The sequence below is a fragment of the Sciurus vulgaris genome (genome assembly GCF_902686455.1).
Source record: "Sciurus vulgaris genome assembly, chromosome: 4".
Classification (NCBI taxonomy): domain Eukaryota; kingdom Metazoa; phylum Chordata; class Mammalia; order Rodentia; family Sciuridae; genus Sciurus; species Sciurus vulgaris.
In genome coordinates, this window is record NC_136464.1 from 140,720,508 (window position 1) to 140,743,745 (window position 23,238).

Sequence of the window (23,238 nt, forward strand, 5' to 3'; positions counted from 1 at the left end):
CTAAATAAAATATAAAAAGGAGCTGGGGATGTTGCTCAGTGGTTAAGCACCCCTGGATTCAATCCCAGGTAACAAAAAAAGAATACAAACAGGGTGGGGAGGGAGGAGGGAAAGTGGTGTTGGGGGTGATATTGGCTAAATTATATTGTTATATTGTATGCATGTAGAAATACGTAACATCAAATTCCATCATTATGTACAACTCTAATGCACCAATTTTAAAAAATGGGGGAAGAAATACAGATAGGGGCCAGGTTTTGAGGCACACACCTGTAATCCCTGCAACTCTGGAGGCCAAAGCAGAAGGACTACAAATTTGAGGCCAGTCTGTACAACTCAGAGACCTTGCCTCAAAATAAAAAGGGCTGGGAATGTAAGTACTAGTAGAGCGTCCCTGGGTTCATCCCCAGTATTGCAAAAATAAATAAATAAAACTAAAGAATACCAATGGTGGAAAGTTCCAGTTTACATTTTTGTTTACTAGTTTATTAGCATTATATCATATGTATTAACATGTATATTATAATATTAATATATGTTATAGCTGCCAAACTTGCACTTCAGGTTTTCTTCTTAGGGTGAATATTATTAAAACATTGTTCAAATTTCAATAAGTCAATTTGGTTCACTCTGGTGTTCAACTTGTGGCCCAGATCCTATCAAGGCCTTGACCCTCCTTCCTCTGTCTGTTCTCTCTAGAGTTTCTACCTGTCTTCTCTTGCTCAAATGGTTACACTGGGTCAGGTTCAAGGGCAGGGGTAAGCTCAAGCTCAAGCTCATTACAGGATTCACTGAAAAACTCATGAGGAATCCCTTTCTGCTATAAAACTCAGGATGCTGTTTTATGCTATGTGAACTCTAAACAGGAGAAAGTATGTTGCCTTTCCAACCCCAATGCCCCTGTAGAACACTAACTTATGTCCCCTACCCACATACTATAAAGCCTGTGGTGTTCCCTGAGTAAGGAAGACACAGCTATTTTGTTCATTAAGAGGTTATTGAGTGTTGGAGTCTCCTCTTATGATACCATGGGAGAGCTCTCTACAAACTCTAAGGACAAGTCAAATGTAAGCTCTTTTCAAAAATTGATTAAGAACATAAAAAATTGTGTTTAAGATTTCAAAACTGATTTCTGAGTTTATTATCCAGAGAAACTTCCTTATGGAATAAATTTGGATTTACTTTAATTAGAATCAATAAAAGAGAAAATAAGATATAGAAAATAAACAGTCCCACCAATATTTAGGTATTACAGTGGTGTGGAAATTAACTAAAGAATAAGGGCCAAGATTCTATAACAAAAATGTAATCCTTTCTACCTCTAATCAAATAACTTGTCTTTTATTAGGTGCTATGAAAGATTACTTTTTTAGCAATGGAGACTGTTCAAGGGACACATCACTATTTTCAAAATGCTCAAAGTTTCCCAATCAAATCATTCTGCAGAAAGCCAGAGAAGTAATTGGCTACTACTAGCAAGTCAGTGTTATATAAACACAATACCATTTTTTAACAGAAATTCTTATAAAGATTAAATGAGGAAAACCAATAAAAAGGTCTAAATTTGTGGCCTATTTTGCAATAAACAGATAACCATAAAGGTCTCCTCTCCCAGCAACTTACTCCTCACAAAACTGCCAATGTTTCAAAGTTTTAATGTTTCCTTAAAATCAGAGAAACACAAAAATTCACATTTGACATTTTGAAACTATTTTGATTGGACTACAGGAGGCAGTATATCCAGTCAAAAAAGCATGAGCCTGCTACCCACCCATAAGTAGCACCATCAGAACAGGGAGCTTCGCTGGATACATTGTAAGGTCTCTTATTTACAAAATGACATCACCACAACTCAAAAATACACCTCAGTGGTAGCAGAAAGGTTAAATACATAAGAGAAGCTATTACTTCCAAAAGAAGAATTTGTTTCTTTAAATCATGAAAGCCTTTATATTAAATTCTTCTCCTAAGACACACAAGCACCTCCCAGTGAACTCAAATAGCCTAAGCACCTCCCAGGAAAAGCCTAGCATAGCAATGACAGATAACATGGTAGCCATCAGCTCTCAAGTGCTCCTACCTGGTATTATGAATAACAGAGAGTACTTAACACTTCTCGGTTCTGTCTTGAGACTTCTCCCCCTACTGTATGACTCAGTAAAAAAATAGTTTTAACAAGCTTTTGTCCTCAGATGTAGTCTAGAAATGGTACAGCATCATCGCAAAGGTTTATCATGATGCTCCGTCCATGGAAGGCAAATTAAAAGTAACCTAATAAAACACATAGTTTGAAAACATGATTCAGTTTTATGATGTGTTTATAATGCTATCTATCCAAGAAAATTGGATATTGTGTGTCATGAATGTATATGTGTATACACGTGTATACAGTTGTGTAGCAGTTGACATACCTCATACATACACCATAACTCAGTGACAAACAGCTAAAGGTAATAAGCATTCCCAAACTGTATTTAATATTATTACTCTAGTGTTTTCCTAAAGCACTGCAAAACTTTTATAAGTAATTGATTTTACCAAGGATGCTTATTTTATTAGCCAGTTATACCTCCTGTGCTCAGCTTGAAGGATTTTGGTTCTTTCCTCTTCTTGCTGTTGTCGCTTAGGTTCCCGTAATTTATTCTAGGAACAATAAAAGTTTTAAAATATGGTTTTCAATTAACAAGGTTGTAGAGAAGACACCCAAATCAATTACATATTTAACCTTAGCTGGTGCAATATTTCACTTTTGAAACTTTTACTTAAGTACTATTTGGATGTGGAATTATTTTCCTATATAAGGAGGTAGCAAAAATAACTGTGGCTTAGTCAAACAGAATAGCTCCATGAGTGCAAAATTGTTAGATTAAAAAGCCAATGTGCACGGTCAAGAAATTAGACTGGAAGGTAAAAGATACAGAGAGGAAAATATAATGTGTCTCAAACTCATCTGTGTCTTACAAAGAAAAACAAATCAAATTAGTTCCTTTCAGAGTATCACACAATGCTATTTCTTGTTATTTCTCTAGCATTTCTTTCCTCATAAATTCATAGCAACTTACAAATAAATATTGGGTTCAATGCAATTCTCTTAGTAAAGCATTTTCCCATCCTAGATAACAAGTACTCATCTGTTACTGGTTAGAAACTAGCAGAACTTTGGAGTTTCCTCAAGGGAATACTCTGCTTCAAACAGATTGCATTATTGTAACTAAATCTCTAGCTTTCAACTTCCTGATTATCTCTTCAAAGAGGCAACTTCTTCCAAACTCAGTTACTATGTTTATAGTCTCATACCAAAGAACTAGGTGCCATGATTTTTCTAGCCCTCAAACTTCCATGAAAAGTATAAAATAAACTTAAAATTCAGATTGACATTTTAAAAACTTTATTCAAAGACCATCCAATATTCCATAGTTCCCAAAATAAAAACACCTGTTACTTACACTGTGATTTTTCAAATATGTTGTTCATCCTATCAGTTCCTGAAGCATATAATCCTAATTCTTACACAGCTCCAGCAAGGGAATATTAGAATATTTTCAAAATAATTGAATAATGCTTATTCATTCTTAAGAACTTAAGAACCTACATGCCAGATGTTATGCTAGGGTCTCACTCTTCCAATGATGGCTTGAAGTGTTCTATTTAATTTTTTATCACTTTAACATATGAATATAGCTTTAATTTATTAGTACTATCAAGACTTATACTAAAATAAAAGCAGATCATGTGCTAGCCCATTCCTCTACAACCACCTCGAATTCCTGTGTATGGGTTTTTGTTGTTTTTTGTGGGTGGAGGCATCTGGGCTTGAACTTAGAGGCACTTGACCACTGAGCCACATCCCCAGCCCTATTTTGTATTTTATTTAGAGACAGGGTCTCACTGAGTTGCTTAGTGCCTCACTTTTGCTAAGGCTGGCTTTGAACTCTCGATCCTCCTGCCTTGGCCTCCCAAACCATTGGAATTTGAGGTGTACACCATTGCACCCTGTTCTGTGTGTGGTTTTAACTATTAAAATGGTCTCCTTAATAGCATGTATATTCTTCTATTTATTCATTTTTAATGCTTTTTTTAATTCCTACTATAGAAAAAGATTTATGTCTCTGTTTCTGCCTCTGCCCCAACCCCAACTTCCCCTTCTAATATACCTCATCCTCATTCTTAAAACTTTTTTAACATTCAATATGGTGGGGGAATCCAGGGGGTCTTTCAAATCTGTTCATTGGTTCTCATAAGCTTATGCCTTTAAAAAATTCCTATATTGTCTTTCTTGGTGGAACATGGGAAGAGGAGGACTGAACATAGCAAATGAAATATTTTTAAAATATGATATTTAACCAGAAGACCTTATCATTTTCAAATAAAATTTTTTTCCAGAATTCTGTTACTTGATCCTCCCAAAAAGGTAGGCAGTTAAACAAGTATTATTTGATAAATTAAAAAGCAAAATTAGGCTTGTTCTCAAGATGAGAAAACAGGATCAGAGATACAGTTTATTTTGCCAAAAGCTAAACAGCTCACTAGTAGCAAAATAAAAGCTGGGACTCAGGTTTTCTTGTATCTAGTCATTTTCTGCAGCATGCATCCAAAGTAAGCAGTCAGGAATAAGGGTAACTTCATAGTAGTTTATTATACTCAAGTATAAACATCCACGTCCAGGATTTTAGGACCCATTCACACTTAAATGTATTAGCAGAACATAGCTAACTGTGCCCGAATCTAAATCCTTCTTAGCAAAGGATGCTAATTCTTTTCATATTCATTAATCCATTTTTTGCAAGAAACAACTTCAATATCCAGTACATTCCACATTTAATACCATGAACTCTGCACAAACTAAGCTCTGAACTATGACACAAAGAATTATAAAAAACTTATTATGTGTTTATATATGCATATATGTACACATATGTATGCATATAAATACATTTTACTTTAAAATAATTTCAGATAGTTTACACTTGGGAAAAGGATTGTATACTCTCTGGAAAATATATATATATAATTATAGCCATGAAAAATCCTGAAAGATAAAATAAATAAGAAAGAACATTCCAGCAAATACTGAAACATCATGAAACTTAGCAATTAAAACAGTTTGAGTCTAGAAAGAAAACACATGGAAATATAGCTTCTCCTTAAGTAGTTGTGCTGAACCAATGCAAGAGGGACAGTCGGTGAATGACAGTGGACTCAGCAACTATTGAGAGAAAATGGAAACTAGATCCTTCGCGTAATGTATAAAAAAATTTATAAAGTTCTAAGATTTGGACCTAAAAGACTAAACCAGACATGTTTCCAAAGAAGATATAGGTATATATTTATAAATGTGAAATGAGGAAAGTCCAGAAATCATAAATGGAAAAGATTGAGAAATCTGACTGAATAAGAAAACCCAGTCAGGCATAGTGGCGCACACCTGTAATCCCAGCTACTTGAGAGATCGAGGCAGGAGGATCATAAGTTCAAGGCCAGCCTGGGCAACTGGGTAAGACTCTGTCTCAAATTTTTTTAGAAAGGACTGGGTATGTATTTTAGTGGTAGATGAGTGTTTGCCTAGCATCATGAGGTTCTATGTTCAATCCCCAACACTCGACACACACATACACACACACACACACACACACACACACACACAAACAATCCCTAGTTTTCATTTGGATAAAATATCATAAACAAAGTAAAACTGTTAACAAACATTTATGACACACATAGGCTAATCATTTTTCTTTCATTCATCAAACAAACAGGAGCCAGGCTTGAATCAATGGGATAGGGCTATACTGGTGAAAAAGATAGATGAGATCCTTGGCTTTGTTTATATTCTAAAGAAAAGAAACCCCTAAACAAGCGAGAAAAATGTCCTCTCATAAAGCTGGCAGGGCATTAAGGCACACCAATGTGAGACTAGTGGCTCAGTGACTATTGTAGGTTAAGGACCGAGGAAGTGGCTAAAGACCTCACGCAAGCAATAAGGAAAAGAGCAACCAAGCAGAACAGGGGCCAAAGACAGGAACAGGCAGCTCTTTAATAAATGGTGGATTACCTGTAAATTCAAAATTGCTATCATTTTTACTCAAAGAAATTGCACAATGAGATAAATGTTTTTCTATCATATAAGGAAAAAAAATCAGAAAACTGACAGAAAATCAGTACATTCAAACACTTTGGTGGACTGTATAAATGAGTGAAAACTAATTTAGTTTTTGGACAAAAATTAGCAGTAATCAAGATATAAAATGTATACATTTTTGCATAAGTGTTTTAAAGTACATGTATATGGTATAGTATTTGGATATTTACAGTTGTCACTATTGAAACTGTAAACATTCAGGGGAAAATCTTAAGGAACACAGAGAAGGATAACTTACACAATCCATACACTGGAATACTATCAAAATGTTACAAAGAATAAGAGAGGTCTGTCTTTTGGAAAGAGAGACAGGGAGGGCCTATGGAGAAATCTCTAAAATATATTAAGCAATAAAAGGCAAGTCTAAAGAGCATTTCTTATGACCCCCTCCACATAAGAAGAAAATATATACATACATTCATTTCAACTTTTATATGTTGGTATATATCTTGTTTTAAATGTTTTATGGGAAAATACACAAGAAACTATAATTAACTATAATTACCACTAGGTAGAGGAACTTGGAGTGTGGATGGCAGGGGAAGAAAGCTTTAACATCAGATATAGTTTTTGTTTCTTAATCTTAGAACCATGTATACTTATTACTTCTTCATACTGGCAACACAGATTTATTGCCCAGATACTGGCCAAATTATGTTGTTATATTGTGTGCATCTATGAATATGTAACAACATATCCCATCATTATGTACAGCTATAAAGCACCAATTAAAAAATGTGGAAAAATAGAAGATTTACTGCCCATGTGGAAGGCCATTTGTTTCTTTATGCTTTCCTTCATTTAGAAACTCCAACATACGTGTATCTTTTAATATTCAGAGATGCAAAAGAGAAAGACCATGTTATGAAACTAAAAACTGCTAGGAGGCAAGAAAAGAGGAAGGAAAGAGAACAAGAGACATCATCCCATTATGAGGCAGGGACAGGGAGAGTAGAAAAAATCCTGGTGAGAAAGGGGACAGAGTGCTGAGGTGTCACCATGCAAGAACATTGCTCCAGATGGCAGAAGGGAGGTACTGGCATCGCTGCACTCAGGATTATTATCTTATAACTAGCAAGGCGTATTTACTAGGAAAAGGACATTTTTTTTGTACCAAAAAGGATACTTTGAATTAATTAATTTGTTCTGCTGTACTGACAGCCACCAAGGATGTATCTGTATGCCTTATAAGCATATTCTTGGTTCATTTACTGGGTTCTCACATGGAACTGCAATATCTAGTTGGACAAATGCAAAATAAGTTGTTCTTGTTCCAAGGACTGAGCTGGGGGACATTAAAAGAATTGAAATGCTGTAGGCAGTGGCGAGAAGATGCACAACATCAGAGACACAGGTCCACTCAACACAAATTTGCTAAGCACCAACCACCTTCTAAACACCTACATTCATGCCGTAGGCATGGATACAAATGAGACAGAGCTCTCCCTCAAAGGAAAGCACAGTATAATGAGGGAGGCAGACCCTGAGACAACTGTGATACAAAGCAAAAAGAAATGCATTGCTGAGCATGTGTTCAAACGATGATGTGGAAGTGCAAAGATGCAAACAAGAGCAATGGATGTTCAACATTTTAAGTGTATCTACCAACACTCTCCAAGCAGAGGGAGCAGGTCTCATCATGGCACTACACGACTCCCTATAATCAGGCACAGCGCTTCAAAAAGTGGGCACTTCAGTGATATGATAAACATAACACCATCTTGGAGATGTCAAGAACAGAACTTCCTGTAAATGTTGCCCAGGTGATCTATGGCAAATGAGGACAACACTGCAGATGGTGCCACTTCCTGAGCACGCCAGGGGAGTCGTAGGATAGCACCAACCATCTGCGCTGGGAGCCCAAGCTACTAGTAAGAAGTAGAGGGGTTGCCACTTCCCTCTAGAGGTTGTGAAAATCGATGATCAGGGCTCTGATGTACTAGTAGAGCTCTATCCAAGGGTCAGCTAAACAACAGACAGGCATGTGCAAGTCCAATGGCTTGAGAAACCTGATGAGCTAGAGCGAAAATCTCTCTGGAAAGCAATGCTCTAGTGTAGCAATTGAAGACGAAGAGAGAGCCATTTTAACATCATGTCTGAATCCCACTGAGGCGTGTTCTGACATGGTTCAGCCTGACTGCTTCACGGAAACATTAAAGTGCCATGGCCTGGCAGGACAAACTTCTCCCAGGAGAGGATGCTCTCTCAACTCAACAAGAGAAAAAGGATGGTGGAAGCAGGAGAGGAAAGGCCAAGAAAGTTAAAGAACGACTGCCTTTGAATGTTAAATCCAGAAGGACTTTTAGGGAAGGGAGAATCCTTAAAGAAATCCATGTTCTGAAGATCTTCAGAGGAAAGCATTTCCCCTAAAGGACAAAGATGACCTTGGCTAGCAAGAATGAGAAGAAAGCAAGGAAACACACTAAAAATAAGAGAAGACAAGCCGAATCAAAGGAAATAGATTCTAATGGGTGAAGTAGGGAAATCAAGAAAAATAATACAAATAGTGTACACTTCCTTTTTACGAGCTATTATTAGTTCTATCATTTTAAAATAAATATAAATAAATGGACTCTAGTTTCAATAACTGCTACATGTACAGTTCTATATCTCCCACCTAGAAATAATCCCCATCAACTGTCTTCTATTAAAAAAAAAGCCTTTTCTTTTGTTAAAGTTATTTAGTTTGCAAAATGTAGACATTATAGAAACTATCAAGAAAACCAAAACAGCCAGGTGCTGTGGTGCACACCTGTAATCCCAGCCCCTTGGGAGGCTGAGGCAGGAGGATCGTGGGTTCAAAGCCAATCTCAGCAACTTAGTGAGGCCCTAAGCAACTCAGTGAGATCCTGTCTATAAATAAAACACAAAAAGGGGCTGAGTATGTGGCTCCGTGGTTAAGCAACCCTGGGTTCAATCCCCAGTACCAAAAAGAAAAAGAAAAAAGAAAAACAAAACACTCATAAAATTCCTCACACAGTGATAAGCTCCTTTAACATGTCAGTATATTTCCTTCTTGATTTACACACATAGATTATAACTTATCACCCTGGGTCACATTTTCAGGATTACCATGTATCAGGCGTTAGGATAAACCTTACATGCTTTCTTTCATTTGATCCTAGAAACAATGTCATGAGGCAATAACATCACTATCAGCTCTAACAGATGAGGCTTAGAGAAATGAAATAATTTGCACCAAGTGCAATAAGAAGAGGAGGTAGGTTCTAACATTTGTCTGCACTCTATTTTATAATCTATTTTCCAAGTATGTGAGTGTATTTCCATGTCATTAAAATACAGTAGTAACTGTTGCACAGATTTCTCAACTCTAAAAATTTCAAATCCTCCATCATTGAACAAATTGCTTCAAATTTTCTATTAATCACATTTTTTAAATGAACAAATTCATACATACATCTTGTATACATCTTTGCTTATTTCCTAAGAACAAATGTATACCTTTTAGAAATAATATTTTAACTTTTAGGAAACTTAAGAATTTGATATTGCCAAAAAGTCTTTCAGTTTACCTTGTCACTTGAGTTATTGAGTTTGTAATATTCTACATTGATAGCTACTAGTATAAGTCCTTGCCCCAGCAAACACACAAATGATCATATTTTTTTAGAGTTTCTTTTTTAATTTCATAATTATTCTCCAGGATGAAATTTAAAAATAGTTTTTCAAACTAACTCAAGGTCCACTGGAAATTTTATTGGAATTGCATTAAATTCACACTTAATTTGCACAGAACTATAGGCCTTACAATATTGAGTTTTACCACTCAGGAGCATTAGCCATCTCTGCTTTATTCAAATTGATTTTTATGCATTATAGGAAAGCTTTTGTTTTTTAGCTATTGAGCAATTTTTTTACATAGTTGGTCTTTGATGGAATCTTTTTTATCCCATTATATTTTCTAATTAATTTTGCTAGTATTCGAGATTGAGAAAGCTGATTCATGATTGCATGTGTGTGTGTGTGTGTGTGTGTTTGTATTTTATAATGAACTCTTTCTTATTGAACTCATTTTCTTCTACCACATTTCAGTTGATTCTCCTGGTTGTACAGGCAAATTGCTCTCATTCTTAAATATAATCTTAATTCCAATTGAAAAACTAATTTTTAATTTTTATTATTTATCAAGCTGACTAAAATAATTCCCAAACTTTTTTCCAGGCAATACTAATAGTCTTCCACTAAATAACTTTGCATAAAGAGTTTCCCATCAAATACCTTTGAGAAGCACTAGGCTAGAACTTCCAGGATACAGATTCGATTCATGGAGGGATTGTAAGCATCCTTATGTTTTTCACTATTCTAGAATCTCACCACTGAAGATAATGTTGGTTATGCTTTGGAAGAATATGGATGTCAAGAGCATCCTTTTTTTTTTTCTAATTCATTGGAATGGGATTTTTTTTTTCATTGACAGTAGTTAAAATTTATCAATGTATTTTTACATTACTAAAGAGATAGCCAAATGTTTTTTCTTTCAATGTTTTTTTTCTATTGCAGGGATAAGATATAACAAGTTATAGATAGTTATCTTTGTATTCCTAGAATAAACTCTACTTTGCCTTGGTAAATTACTATTTCACAGAAAAATTATGGTAGTTGAATTTTATTTCAGATGTTAATCTCTCTCCTTATGAGATGTTACTACAAGGTGTGGGGGGGACACAAGCATGCACAAGTGCTTCATTTATCACAGTGTAACATCATGGGAATGATAGTTAAATAAAATACTAAAGTGTTTCATTCTCTTTCTTACTCTGAAACATTTACAAAGCAAATACACAAAAAAATCTGTTCTTCAAACATTTGAAAGAACATACTTCTAAAATTATCCAAGTTCAGTCCATTGGGGAAAGTAATTCTCAGAAAACTTTCCAAATCACATGGATTTTCATTAGCCTTTACATATTTTAATTCTTTGAGTCATTTAGAGTTATATTTTCTTGGAAAATCATTCACATAATCCAGATTTTCAATTTATTAGCACAGTATTACCTGTAGCAATTTTCCAAATCTATGGTCCCAATTCCTCACTTCTAATGTTGTGCATATGCTAATCTCTTCTTGATTAGACTTGCTATAGATTTATTTTGTTGACTTTATCAAAGAGTAAGTGACTGGATTTTTAGAAGTTATTTCTTCAAGTTTTATTATTAATTTCTGTTCTTATCATAATTACTTCCTTCAGTATCAGTTAATGTTCTTGCTCTAAATTCTTGGATTGGATGCTTAATTCATTTCTTTCCATTTTTAGTACTGAATGGATTAAAGTTTTAGTTTTCTTTCTCTAAGCACAGCCTTGATGCATTCTCCATAAAATGCTCTCACTAGAATTTTTTATGGGTTCCACAAAAATATTTTGTCACCTAAATATTTTCTGCAAAAATCAGTAAGTACAATCACCCTATCAGAGATTGAAAGAAATTCTTGAAAGGCAAAGGGAAGACAGAATAAGTTACCTGGGAAAGCATACGTGTAGGATCAACTGGAGCGGAGTTGGCAGTGCTTCTGAAGGAGCTCCCAGAGGGAATGCTGGGGTGGCCTCTGGGCTGACCAGCTGGAGATCTGTATTGAGAGTAGCCTGGTGGTGGGCTCTGTCTCCTCCCACTCTTCTGCTGCATAGCAGGCAGCATGGACACAGCTCTCTGGGTAAAAAGGGAATGGGCAATGAGGGATTGTCTCAGAGGAACAGGATAAGGTCCCTGGAACCCACTGGTCACAGGAGAATAAGAGGCTACCACACCCAGAAGACAAGCTCCCCTATACCTCACTTGGCAGCAAGTCCAAACAAACATGAGAAGATAAGAATCACCAAACATCTGAGGCATAAATTCATGGGCAATAAAAATTTAAATGGAAAGACAAAAAATATACATTTAACACATTAAATGTAAAACTTTAATGTTGGTATAGTTACCATCAATGGAGAGATGAGAAAGAATATTGCAATCCTAAAGCAGAAAGCTATGAAAAAGTAAACAAGCTATCTTGGTAAGTAAACAAATTCAATACAGGTGCCAAATAAGCACAGGAGAAAGTTTTGAAATAATCTACTGAGTAGGATGATCTAGCTAAAGACTTCTACCAGAATGAAAAGAAAAAAGGGAGAGAGGAAATAAAAGAAACAATGAAGAGATATGGAGAAGAGATCTGGAATGTCTGAAATCCATTTGATAGTTGTCCCAAGAATGGTGAGCAGAGCAGTATAGGGAAATAAACATAAAAAGGAAAACTGAAAAGATATACATATGTTCAGATTAAAAGAGACAACCAAAGGCTATGCAAGATTAAAAACAAAAACTAACACTGTAAAATTTCTTGTAACAGAGGAAGGGAGGGAGGAAAAAAGAAAGAGAGGCAATAAATAAATAGAACCAGAGAAAATGCAATCACAGAGTCAGAAAAATAAAACATTGTTAATGAAAAGTAAATGGCCCGGCACTGTGGCCTGTAATTCCAGCTGCTTGGGAGGCTGAGGCAAGAAGATCACAAGTTCAAAGCCAGCCTCAGCAATGGTGAGGTGCTACGCAACTCAATGAGACTCTGTCTTTCAGTAAAATACAAAATAGGGCTGGGGATGTGGCTCAGTGTTCGTGTACTCCTGATTTCAATTCCTAGTACTCCCCCCAAAAAAGAAAGAAAAGTAAATTATGGGACAAGAATAGAAACATGAAAATACACTAGCAACCATAATAAACACATCAAATCTACCTATCAAGACACTATAAAACTGAGTAAAAGGAAACCCAGCCATTTTGGTCACTAGAAATGTATTTTAAACCAGGTGGCACAGGTTAAAATTAAGTAATGAGAAAAGAAAATGCCACATACATGCTATCCAGGACAAAGACAGGTACAGTAAATATCAGAATGAGAAAACAGACCCTCCCTCCAAAAAAAGGAAACAAACTGAAAAATCATTAAATGGAAAGAACAGACTATTTCACATCCATAAAGATTTATTCTGAAAGACTTTTGCCTTAGTCTCAATGGCTGGAACTACAGCTCACGTTCATAGGAGAACTGATCACAGTCTAGGAGAGTGGACCTCCCATGAACCATTTGGGACTGAATCCCCAGGGCTGGGTGGTGTCCCCTTTCTCTGACACACTGACTATGCAAAGTAGGATGGTTGCCTGAAGAAAAATCAGGGTTATAGGAGAGGAGGAGGCAATTCACAATATTTGATACAGTTCCCTGAAGTTATCACAACCCATAATTCATTTCTTTACAACATGAATTACTATAAAGTGGTGAATCACTATAAAACAAAATGTACAACGTTTTCTTTCCTTGCCTCATTTTAATTGTCTATCTCCGCCATTAAAATGTAAATTTCAGGAGGGCCAGGACCTTGTTGTTTTAAAATTATTATTTTATTTTATTGGCGATCTTTATTAAAGGGAGAAGGTTTCTATTTCTTTTATTCAATCAGTTTTAACTGACATAAAAGAACATAAAAATTGCACATATTAACAAGGCATCATGTGATATTTTAAATAAATGTATATACTGTATGATGTTTAAAATCAAGCTAAACACATTTATCTCCTTACTTATCATTTTTTTATGTTAAAACAGTCAAAGTCCTTTCCTTTATGTTTCTGAAATTCAAAGTATACTACTGAAATGTGTATAGTCAACCTACTGTACAGAAGGTCTTACTGCTAGCTAACTGTAACTTAGTACCCAGTGATCAACATTTCCCCCTCCCTACTCCCTGCTGCTTATCCTGTTTTTAAGTTTAACCCCAGCATCTTGTGCAAGGTTCAACACATAATAGAAACTCAGTACACGTGTGTTTGATAGAATAAATGAATGAACTAATACTTTGGGGATAGATTACTCAGAGAGAGATCAACCAGAAGTTTTTGTAAAGTCAGAAAAAGGAACCTTAAAAGGGTATCAGAAGAGTTATAGAGAGATAGGTATTGCAAAAAAAAAAAAAAATAAGACTACAAAATTGCATATTCAAAAGCTATTTTACCTTTAGAGAACAATTTCAGTAAAAGCATTTATGAATATGAGCCAGATCATAAGGGATTAAGGATGAAATGCATAATAAAGAAGTGGTTACAGTAAGATTTTCTTCATCTTTCTTTGAACTTGGTAAAAACAGGAAAAAGGGTTTCTCTGAGGATAGCAAAATCAAGGAAGGAGTGAGTTGGTTGGTTTATTTTAGAATGGTAGGCGTGAGCATACTCACTGACAAGAAAGAAGCAGTCAATGAGGAAGAATATATAGAAGGGATAGGGAAGAAGAAAATTCTAAATAAGTATCTAGAAGAAGGAACTGAATCAAATTAAAATACTAAGAGGTTAACCTTCAGGATAAACCTATTGTCCTCAGAGGCCAGAATAATAGAAGATACATGAAAGTCAGAGATCCCTGGAGCTAAATAAATGTATTGTGACTTTAATTTAACTAAAATTATTTACCTATAAATTACTCCACAGCATGCATTCAATGCATGTTTGTTCAATGAAAGGAATGAACAAACACAGAAATAGTTGTGATGACATAAACATATTGTTTTCTGTAACTTCTTACCATAAACACAATACTATTGGTTTCTTAGGGTAAATCACTGAAGTGATAAGGAAGGAACGAGTCTACCAATTGGGGAGTGTCTTTAGTGGACATTTCCCAATGACAGATTGAGCAAGGAGGGAGGAGAAGCAAAAATAAAGTAGAACAGATGGGTAAATATCCTTATATATTCTACTGTTATGAAATCTAAAGATGAAAATATCTATGTACAAAAGTTATTCATTCCACTGCCATTCTAAGAAAGGAAAACAACCGAGGTAAAAGGATAGATAATAAAAATATGTTCAGTCAATAACCAGAAAATACATATGTTCCAAGATTTGTCTAAACTTAGACCAAATACAAGATTAAGAAATAAAAAGCTTAATTTTCAGGGTTTAACAGCTCAATCTGAAAATGAAATCTGATTTTCTAATATGTGTAGTATTCACCTTGTGAAATGTTCTACTTATAATAGTTGTAATCTCCCAAATACATAACCAAACTTTATAAGACACTGTTTAAAACCCACAAGAAGTTCTTTTCGGGGAAATCATGTCTACTACTTGACCACATTCTCCTTAGTAAGCTAAATACCTTAGAACCTGATATTAAGTTGGAAGCTCACATAAAGAGACAAATAATTTCACATCATTTGACAGACATTATTGAAAATACAGTATGAATAGATACCAGAGTTAGCTTCTACATAACAATTACTAGAATCTTGCTGTAATGCTGTTTGTTTAACTGTGGGTTTCAAGATGAAGAGTTTGTTGAAACAAGAAGATAGTTATTTTTAAACAATGCTAAGAAGTAAAAATTTTTCATGGTTCTTTACTGCTTACATAGTAGCTTAATCACGAAATTTTCAACTCAAGCTTATTCCGCTCAATGTTTTAATGACCACCTACTGGGCACAATATGGCTACTGAAGTCATTTATACTGTCTGCTGGGTGAACATGAGTGAGGAAGGGGTTGACCACTGTTGTGAGGACTGTGGGACTTAAAAGGATCAAATTACTTCACAATGTGATTTTTACACACAATGGCTATAATAAATATCCTTGTGAAGCAAAGACAAGGAAAAAAATAAATTGAACCAAGGAAATCAAAATGGGAGTTAGAATTCTAGTTGTAGAATTAAAAAAAAAAAAGAAAACAGGTTTGATAGATGTTCTAGAAGAGGATTTATCAACCAACAATATGGCAAGAGAAAACACTAGGCAATGAGAATAAGATATTCAGCTGATCTCTGGTCTTCCTCAGCATTCTCATCTCATGCTGAGAAGCTTCTGACCCTCTCTGAACCTACTCATCAAAGGTGAGAGCAACCATCAAGTCACAACATGGAATATGTTCAGTTTCCATATGAGAAATTTCATGTGATGTTGTGCATGGGCCCTTCAGCACTTGGGGGGGGGGTCTCTTCACTTATTTCACTTAATTTTTATTGCTCGAAACATTTGGAATGCCTCACATATTTCTATACATGTATAGTGTATCTTTATGTGTTGTTATTATATGTGCCTAACTAGTTCTAGGTGAATACCGAAACCAGTTTCACAACTTTGTATGCCCACTTTGTCATATGTCATAGTACTCTCCGGCCACCATCTATAATTTCATATATCTTGGTTTAAAAACATCAGTGATGTTGGTTGTGTTTTGTTTTAGAGATCTGAAGTTCACACGTGCTCCATCATCTTTTCCATGAACTGCCGTCACCAGCTGTGTAGCACACCACAGCCTGCAACAGAGGCGTACTGACGATGTTGACCAGAAGGATCCACCCCTATACTCTTAAAATGTGCCTAGAACTCACCTCTTATCAATGCTTGTGTTATTTTTTTCAAGATTTTCATGTATCCAAATATTTCTGCTCAGAAGCCCTTAAAAAATACCCAATACTTCAAGCAAACAATTAGCAATAACTAATAGGGTCTCAGAAATACCTTCTGCTGCTGTTCATCCTTCATCTTCATCTTTTGCAATCTTTGGTTTTCTTTCTCCCTTAGAGAATCTTTATAAGCTTGGTTACCAGCCTGTAAGGATACAGTGGGGAAAAGTCCACAGGAAAAGTATCACCACAGTACACCAATCTGCTCATGATGGACTGGTGCTAATAACTCAACCTCTGTACTGAGCATACACTAAGCTCTCCACACACACTGGCTTATTGAGTGATTTATGTATGCATCTGAAGACATCCCTTGGGGTATATAAAAGGAAGGCTAGTATAAGCACAATCATCCAGCACATTTTAAAGGATGATTTAAATGTTTGTTTAATTAAGCTTTAAAATTTTCCCCTTGGAGATAACCAACATAATTTATTCCTTCTGGTATAAAGTTGAAGATATTTTCAAAAATATCCCAACTAGCTGACAGGTCCCTATCAGACATAGGCAGTAGTGGCACTGTCATTAGAAGCACTGACATGTCCACTGCTCATTAATGATATCCCATTAAATGTGTCAACTGGCGATTGATACCATATAATTCCAAAAATGCATTTTTTTTTTCCTAAATTTTTGCAACCCTAATCTGTACCTGAACCCTATTGCTAGTTGAGAGGGAAAGCAAAGCCTGTTCTAGAGCACAGAGCCTTCAGGGAGCCAGGACATGCCATAGGATATCCTTCAGTCTTTCCGACCCATCACATCAGGGTTCCACATACTGGCCTAATGACCACATATTGTGAAATGTATGATATTTCAATTACACAGGGTCCCCGACTTATGATGGTTCAACTTGTGATTTTTCAAGTCCGTGATGGTGCAAAAGCAGTACACATTCAGTAGAAATTGTATTTCAAAGTTTGATCTTTTCCTAGGCTAGCAATATGCAGTAAAATACTATCTCTACATGCTTAGCAGGGGCAGTGAGCTGCAGCTCCCATCAGCCACATGATCATGAGGATAAACCACAGGCACTCTATAGTGTGTGTTGCTAAGCTAGGCTGTTCAGTGGAGCAGGAGTATTAAATGCATTTTCAATCTTGTGATATTTTCAACTTAGGATGGGTTTATTGGAATGTAACCCCATCAAGAGCATCTGTATTCAGTTCATCTGTCATGTGCTTCTCCCTCACATTGACTTGTAGGCCCAGCTCCTGAAAGGCAGAGGGGCCAGCCTAAAACCCAATGCTTAGGAAATTCCACTGATCTCATAAAACTCCCAGCTGCATCTCAGCATCAGGCTACATATTTCAGGCCTCGTTCTCTGGACTAATAATCCATAAAGTTCATGTAGGCTGTTCTCCCCTTTTCCCTTACTATAATTTTTCTCAAGTACTTCTTAGTTCATTCCCCCTTTCCTGTCACTATAAAAACCCATATATCATCAAAGAGTAAGAACCACTTTTCAGAAAGGGAGAGAAGCTTTCGGAATTGTACCATCCACAGCAATACCAATGAGAATAGCGGAGCTCCGTGTATTGAGAAATCCCTCATACCTCCCAAATCTGCTACATCAGACAGGTAAACCTACACACTATGATTTTCTTTTATCTATAGCCAAACACACAGGGACTGTGAAAAGCCCCAGAAGGTAGGGAGTGGCTCTCTGATGACCTTTATTTATTTATTTTTTTAAATATATTAGAGTTCCATTAAATACATTATGGAAAGTATTTCACATAAGACTCAGGGAGCAGGGAGGAAAGGAAAGAAAGGGAGGAAGACAGTTTCTATTTAAGAAACTCAAAGGCAGAGTACAATATATCATTAAAGTAAATATTATGACTTAGGCAAGGAATCGAAATTCTATTTGAATACCTTCCTTTTAAACTTACTGCTTTGTTCTTTTATCATAATACGAGTCCTAGTTTTTGACTGAGACATATAATGGTTATTAGACATAAAAGGTGCCATTTAAAAGGCCACAGAAACTGGGAGGTCACATGGTACCTTCAGCTGTGGAGAGTGTAAAGTCACTTGCAGTCCTAATGCATGCTTACCCAGCTGTAATCTGTAGGCAGGACAGGAAGTTTCTGTTCAAAAATAATAAGAAGGGGGAAAAAAACTTTTGATCTCTATTTTTCTTAGTTCTTAATACCAGGAATGTCTAAGTCACTGTATCCACATAATTTTTCTAGCATTAAATATTGATTTAATATAATATTTATGCTCAACTTTTGTCACTCAACAAAGCACACTTTTGCTCATCTTCCCCCAAAGCTATGCTGATGATATATTTACTCAATAAACAATATTTAAGTGCCTCATCTACAAGCACTGTATCAAGACACGATCCCAGGCCTCAAGTACTTAGAGCCTCACACAGAAGTCAGACAAAAAGAGCGATAATGTCAGTACTGTAATACAATACTGTCACAATACAGGGAGCCAAAAAATGAGGACATTTAATTAAACTAGATCAAGGATGTCTTCTCTAAGTGTAGGTGATGCTAAGCAGTGATTCAAAAAACAAGTAGGAATCAGACTAAGAAGGAAAAATACATCAAAACAACAAATGGAAATTAGCATTGTAATTAGCCCATTGCTAGGGCTTCCAGAACAAAGTACCACAGACTGGGACTTAAAGATCAAAAATTTACTATCTCATGACTCTGAAGGATAAAAATCCAAAATCGAGGTATCTTCAGGGTTGGTTGCTTCTGCAGACTGTGAGGGGAGGATCTATCTGATCCAGGCCTTTCTCCTTGGCTACAAGATGACCATCTTTACACTGTCTCTCCACATCATGTTCCTTTTATGCATGTCTCTATGTACAACTGGCTCTATTTATAAGGATCCCTTTCATCCTCATTAGAATCCACCCTAATGACTTCATTTTAATTTAATTACTTCTAAAAAGACCCTATCTTCATTCTTCAGAAAACTTGGAAAGGAACCACCATTTGATCCCATTATTCCACTTCTTGGTTTATACCCAAAGAACTTAAAATCAGCATAACTACAGTGACACACCCACATCAATGTTTATAGCAGCTCAATTCACAATAGCTAAACTATGGAACCAACCTAGATGCACTTCAACATATGAATAAAGAAAATGTGGTACAGACACACAATGGAATATTACTCAGCCTTAAAGAAGAATGAAGTTATGGCGGCCTAGAGGGTGGCTGCATTTCATGTTGCTCCAGGACTCAGGATTCAAAAGAGGAGATATTGAGACACTTGGGACCAACTCAAAGCAGCCGGGTGACTCTCACCCGTTGGGAAGGCGTCCCAGATGGGACAGTGGTCCCGGAAAGCAGGAAACTTTGTGAAGTAGAGCTGCCGGCAAGACGCCCCTCCCCCCGCTGGAGCAGTGAACTCGGACAACTGGGAGCGCCATAAAGGAGGCCGCTGGGCACAGCGCTGGGACTCGGAGCAACCACTGGGGCTCCGGTGGCTGCCCAGGGGAGGAGTGGAGAGGAGAGCTGTGTGGACTCAGGACACCGGGGCCTGCCCTGAGGAGGAGGAGGAGGAGCGTGGCCGCTTGGATTCAGAGTGACTACACCAGAGCTACAGGCGGTTGCCAGAGGAGAAGCCGCGCGGCGAGCTGTTTGGACTCAGACCACTTCTGAACACCGGGGCCTGCCCGGAGGAGTAGGAGGAGGAGGAGGAGGAGAGTGGCGGGTCGTTTGGACTCGCAGTGACTGCATTAGCGCTCCAGGCGGCTGCTCAGAGGAGAAGGCGAGTGGTGAGTTGTTTGGACTTAAAGTGTCAGCGCCTGAACACAGGGGGGATGCCTGGAGGAGAAGCGTGGTGGGTCGCTTGGTCTTGAGTGGCCGCACCAGAGCTCCGGGCGGTTGCCCAGGGGACCCGTGCAGCGGGTCACGTGGATTCAGAGCCACTCACAGCGACCGCTCCTGAACACTCGGGGGGTTATCTGGAGAAGGAGGAGGAACGGGGAGGGTCACTTCGACTCGGAGTGATTGATTGCCCAGGGCTACAGGTGGTTGGTGGGAGGTGGAGGCACGCAGTGAGCTTCTTGGACTCCTAGTGACCGCACCGGAATACTGGGTGGCTGTCTGGAGGAAGAGGCGTGTGGCGGGTCTCTGGGACTCAGAGCGATTGTACGGGGCCCCAGGTGGCTGCTCAGAGGAGGGGCCGCATAGCCAGGCGATTAGGTGCAGAGCAGGGTCCCTGGATCTAGGAGGCTTCTGGGTGGAAGAGCCACACAGAGACAGGCTTAGGGCGGAGCGAAGGTTCCAGGCCTGCGGGCAGATTCTCTGAGGAGGGGCAGCCTAAGGAGATTCATCTGCGAAGGGTGAGGCTCCCAGGCCCAGGAGGTAGGGCCGGGCCCCTGGGAACTTTGCACAGGAAGGCAGCCCAGCCCAGGCAGTAGCTGTAAATTGAGGGGAACCTCTAGGAGGGAACTGACCAGCGAGGCCTCCCCACCGGGTGAGTCTTCCCTGTTGGGGGAGGTTTCCCCACAAGGACGGTAAAACCAGAGACTCAGGCCCAAACAGGCCTTGGCTCAGCCCGCAGCCTAGGTCCCCTTTGGATGACCATTGGTCAACAAGTGGAGGCACCTCTGCCCACTAGCAAGGATTATACCCCACCTGAAGGCCACCACTCCTAGAGAGGCAGCTTCCTTGTGGAGCACCGCATTATCAACTTCCTCCAAGACTTCAGCCTACTGAAGGCTAAGGGGGGATATATATAGAAATCTTCAGGGACATTGTAAGTCAATAGAGGAAATCTGCAATATCTCAGCGGTCCACTGATACCTGAACAATATGAGAAAACAAGGAAAGAAAATGCTGCAAACAAATCTAGATGTTACATCAATAAAACCCAATGACAGCATGGCAGAAGAAATGACAGAAAAGGAGTTCAGAATGTACATAATTAAAATGATCAGAGAAGCAAACGATGAGATGAAAGAGCAAATGCAAGCATTCAATGATCGCACCAATCGACAGTTAAAAGAGCAAATACAGGAAGCAAAAGATCATTTCAATAAAGAGTTAGAGATACTGAAAAAAAAACAAACAGAAATCCTTGACATGAAGGAAACAATAAACCAAATTAAGAACTCCATAGAAAGCATATCCAATAGGATAGAACACCTGGAAGACAGAACCTCAGACATTGAAGACAAAATGTTTAACCTTGAAAACAAAGTTGAACAAACAGAGAAGATGGTAAGAAATCATGAACAGAATCTACAAGAACTATGGGATATCATGAAAAGGCCAAATTTAAGAATTATTGGGATTGAGGAAGGCCTAGAGAAACAAGCCAAAGGAATGAACAATCTATTCAATGAAATAATATCAGAAAATTTCCCAAATCTGAAGAATGAAATGGAAAATCAAGTTCAAGAGGCATATAGGACTCCAAATATACAAAATTACAACAGACCCACACCAAGGCACATTATAATGAAAATACCTAATATACAAAATAAAGACAGAATTTTAAAGGCTGTGAGAGAAAAGAACCAAATTACATTCAGGGGGAAACCAATACGGATATCAGCAGACTTTTCAATCCAGACCCTAAAAGCTAGAAGGGCCTGGAACAACATTTTTCAAGCCCTGAAAGAAAATGGATGCCAACCAAGAATCTTATACCCAGCAAAACTTACCTTCAAATTTGACTATGAAATAAAATCCTTCCATGATAAACAAAAGCTAAAAGAATTTACAAAAAGAAAGCCAGCATTACAGAACATTCTCAGCAAAATATTCCATGAGGAAGAGATGAAAAACAAAGAAGCAAATCAGCAAAGGGAGGAATTATCCTAAAGGAATTGTCAAATAAAGGAGGAAACAAGTTGTGTCAAACAAATAAATAAATAAAATTTAAAAAATGAACCAAATGACCGGGAAACCAAATCATATCTCAATAATAACCCTGAATGTTAATGGCCTGAATTCATCAATCAAAAGACATAGACTGGTAGATTGGATTAAAAAGAAAGATCCAACAATATGTTGCCTGCAAGAGACTCACCTCATAGAAAAAGATACCCATAGACTAAAGTTGAAAGGATGGGGAAAAACATACCATGCGCATGGACTCAGCAAAAAAGCTGGAGTATCCACCCTCATTTCCGATAGTGTGGACTTCAAGCCAAAGTTAGTCAGAAGGGATAAAGAAGGTCATTTCATACTGCTTAAGGGAAGCATAAATCAGCAAGATATAACAATCATAAACATCTATGCCCCAAACAGTGGCTCATCCATGTATGTCAAACAAATCCTTCTCAATTTCAGAAACCAAATAGACCATAACACAATAATACTAGGTGATTTTAACACGCCTCTCTCACCACTGGACAGATCTTCCAGACAAAAATGGAACAAAGAAACCATAGATCTCAATAACACAATCAATAATTTAGACTTAACGGACATTTATAGAATATACCATCCAACCAAGAGCGAATACACTTTCTTCTCAGCAGCACATGGATCCTTCTCTAAAATAGACCATATATTATGCCACAAAGCTAATGTTAGCAAATACAAGAAGATAGAGACACTACCATGTATTCTATCAGATCATAATGGATTGAAGTTAGAAATAAATGAAAGAGTAAAACACAGAAACTATTCCAACATCTGGAGATTAAACAATATG

The 23,238-nt window shown here is 37.4% G+C and overlaps 1 protein-coding gene across 3 annotated transcripts in view; it reads right to left on the reverse strand.

The window, feature by feature from the left end:
• EPSTI1 (epithelial stromal interaction 1) overlaps positions 1-23,238 on the reverse strand; it is a 97,487-nt gene that overhangs the window by 10,375 nt on the left and 63,874 nt on the right. The window contains exons 8-11 of one of the 3 annotated variants that reach the window (XM_079136961.1): positions 18,651-18,683; positions 16,646-16,735; positions 11,620-11,805; positions 2,570-2,643 (exon numbers count right to left, since the gene is read on the reverse strand). In XM_079136961.1, coding sequence (XP_078993087.1) covers positions 2,570-2,643; positions 11,620-11,805; positions 16,646-16,735; positions 18,651-18,683 — 383 coding nt within the window. The remainder of the gene's footprint in view (positions 1-2,569; positions 2,644-11,619; positions 11,806-16,645; positions 16,736-18,650; positions 18,684-23,238) is intronic. The other 2 variants (XM_079136962.1, XM_079136963.1) reach the window with 2 other exon arrangements.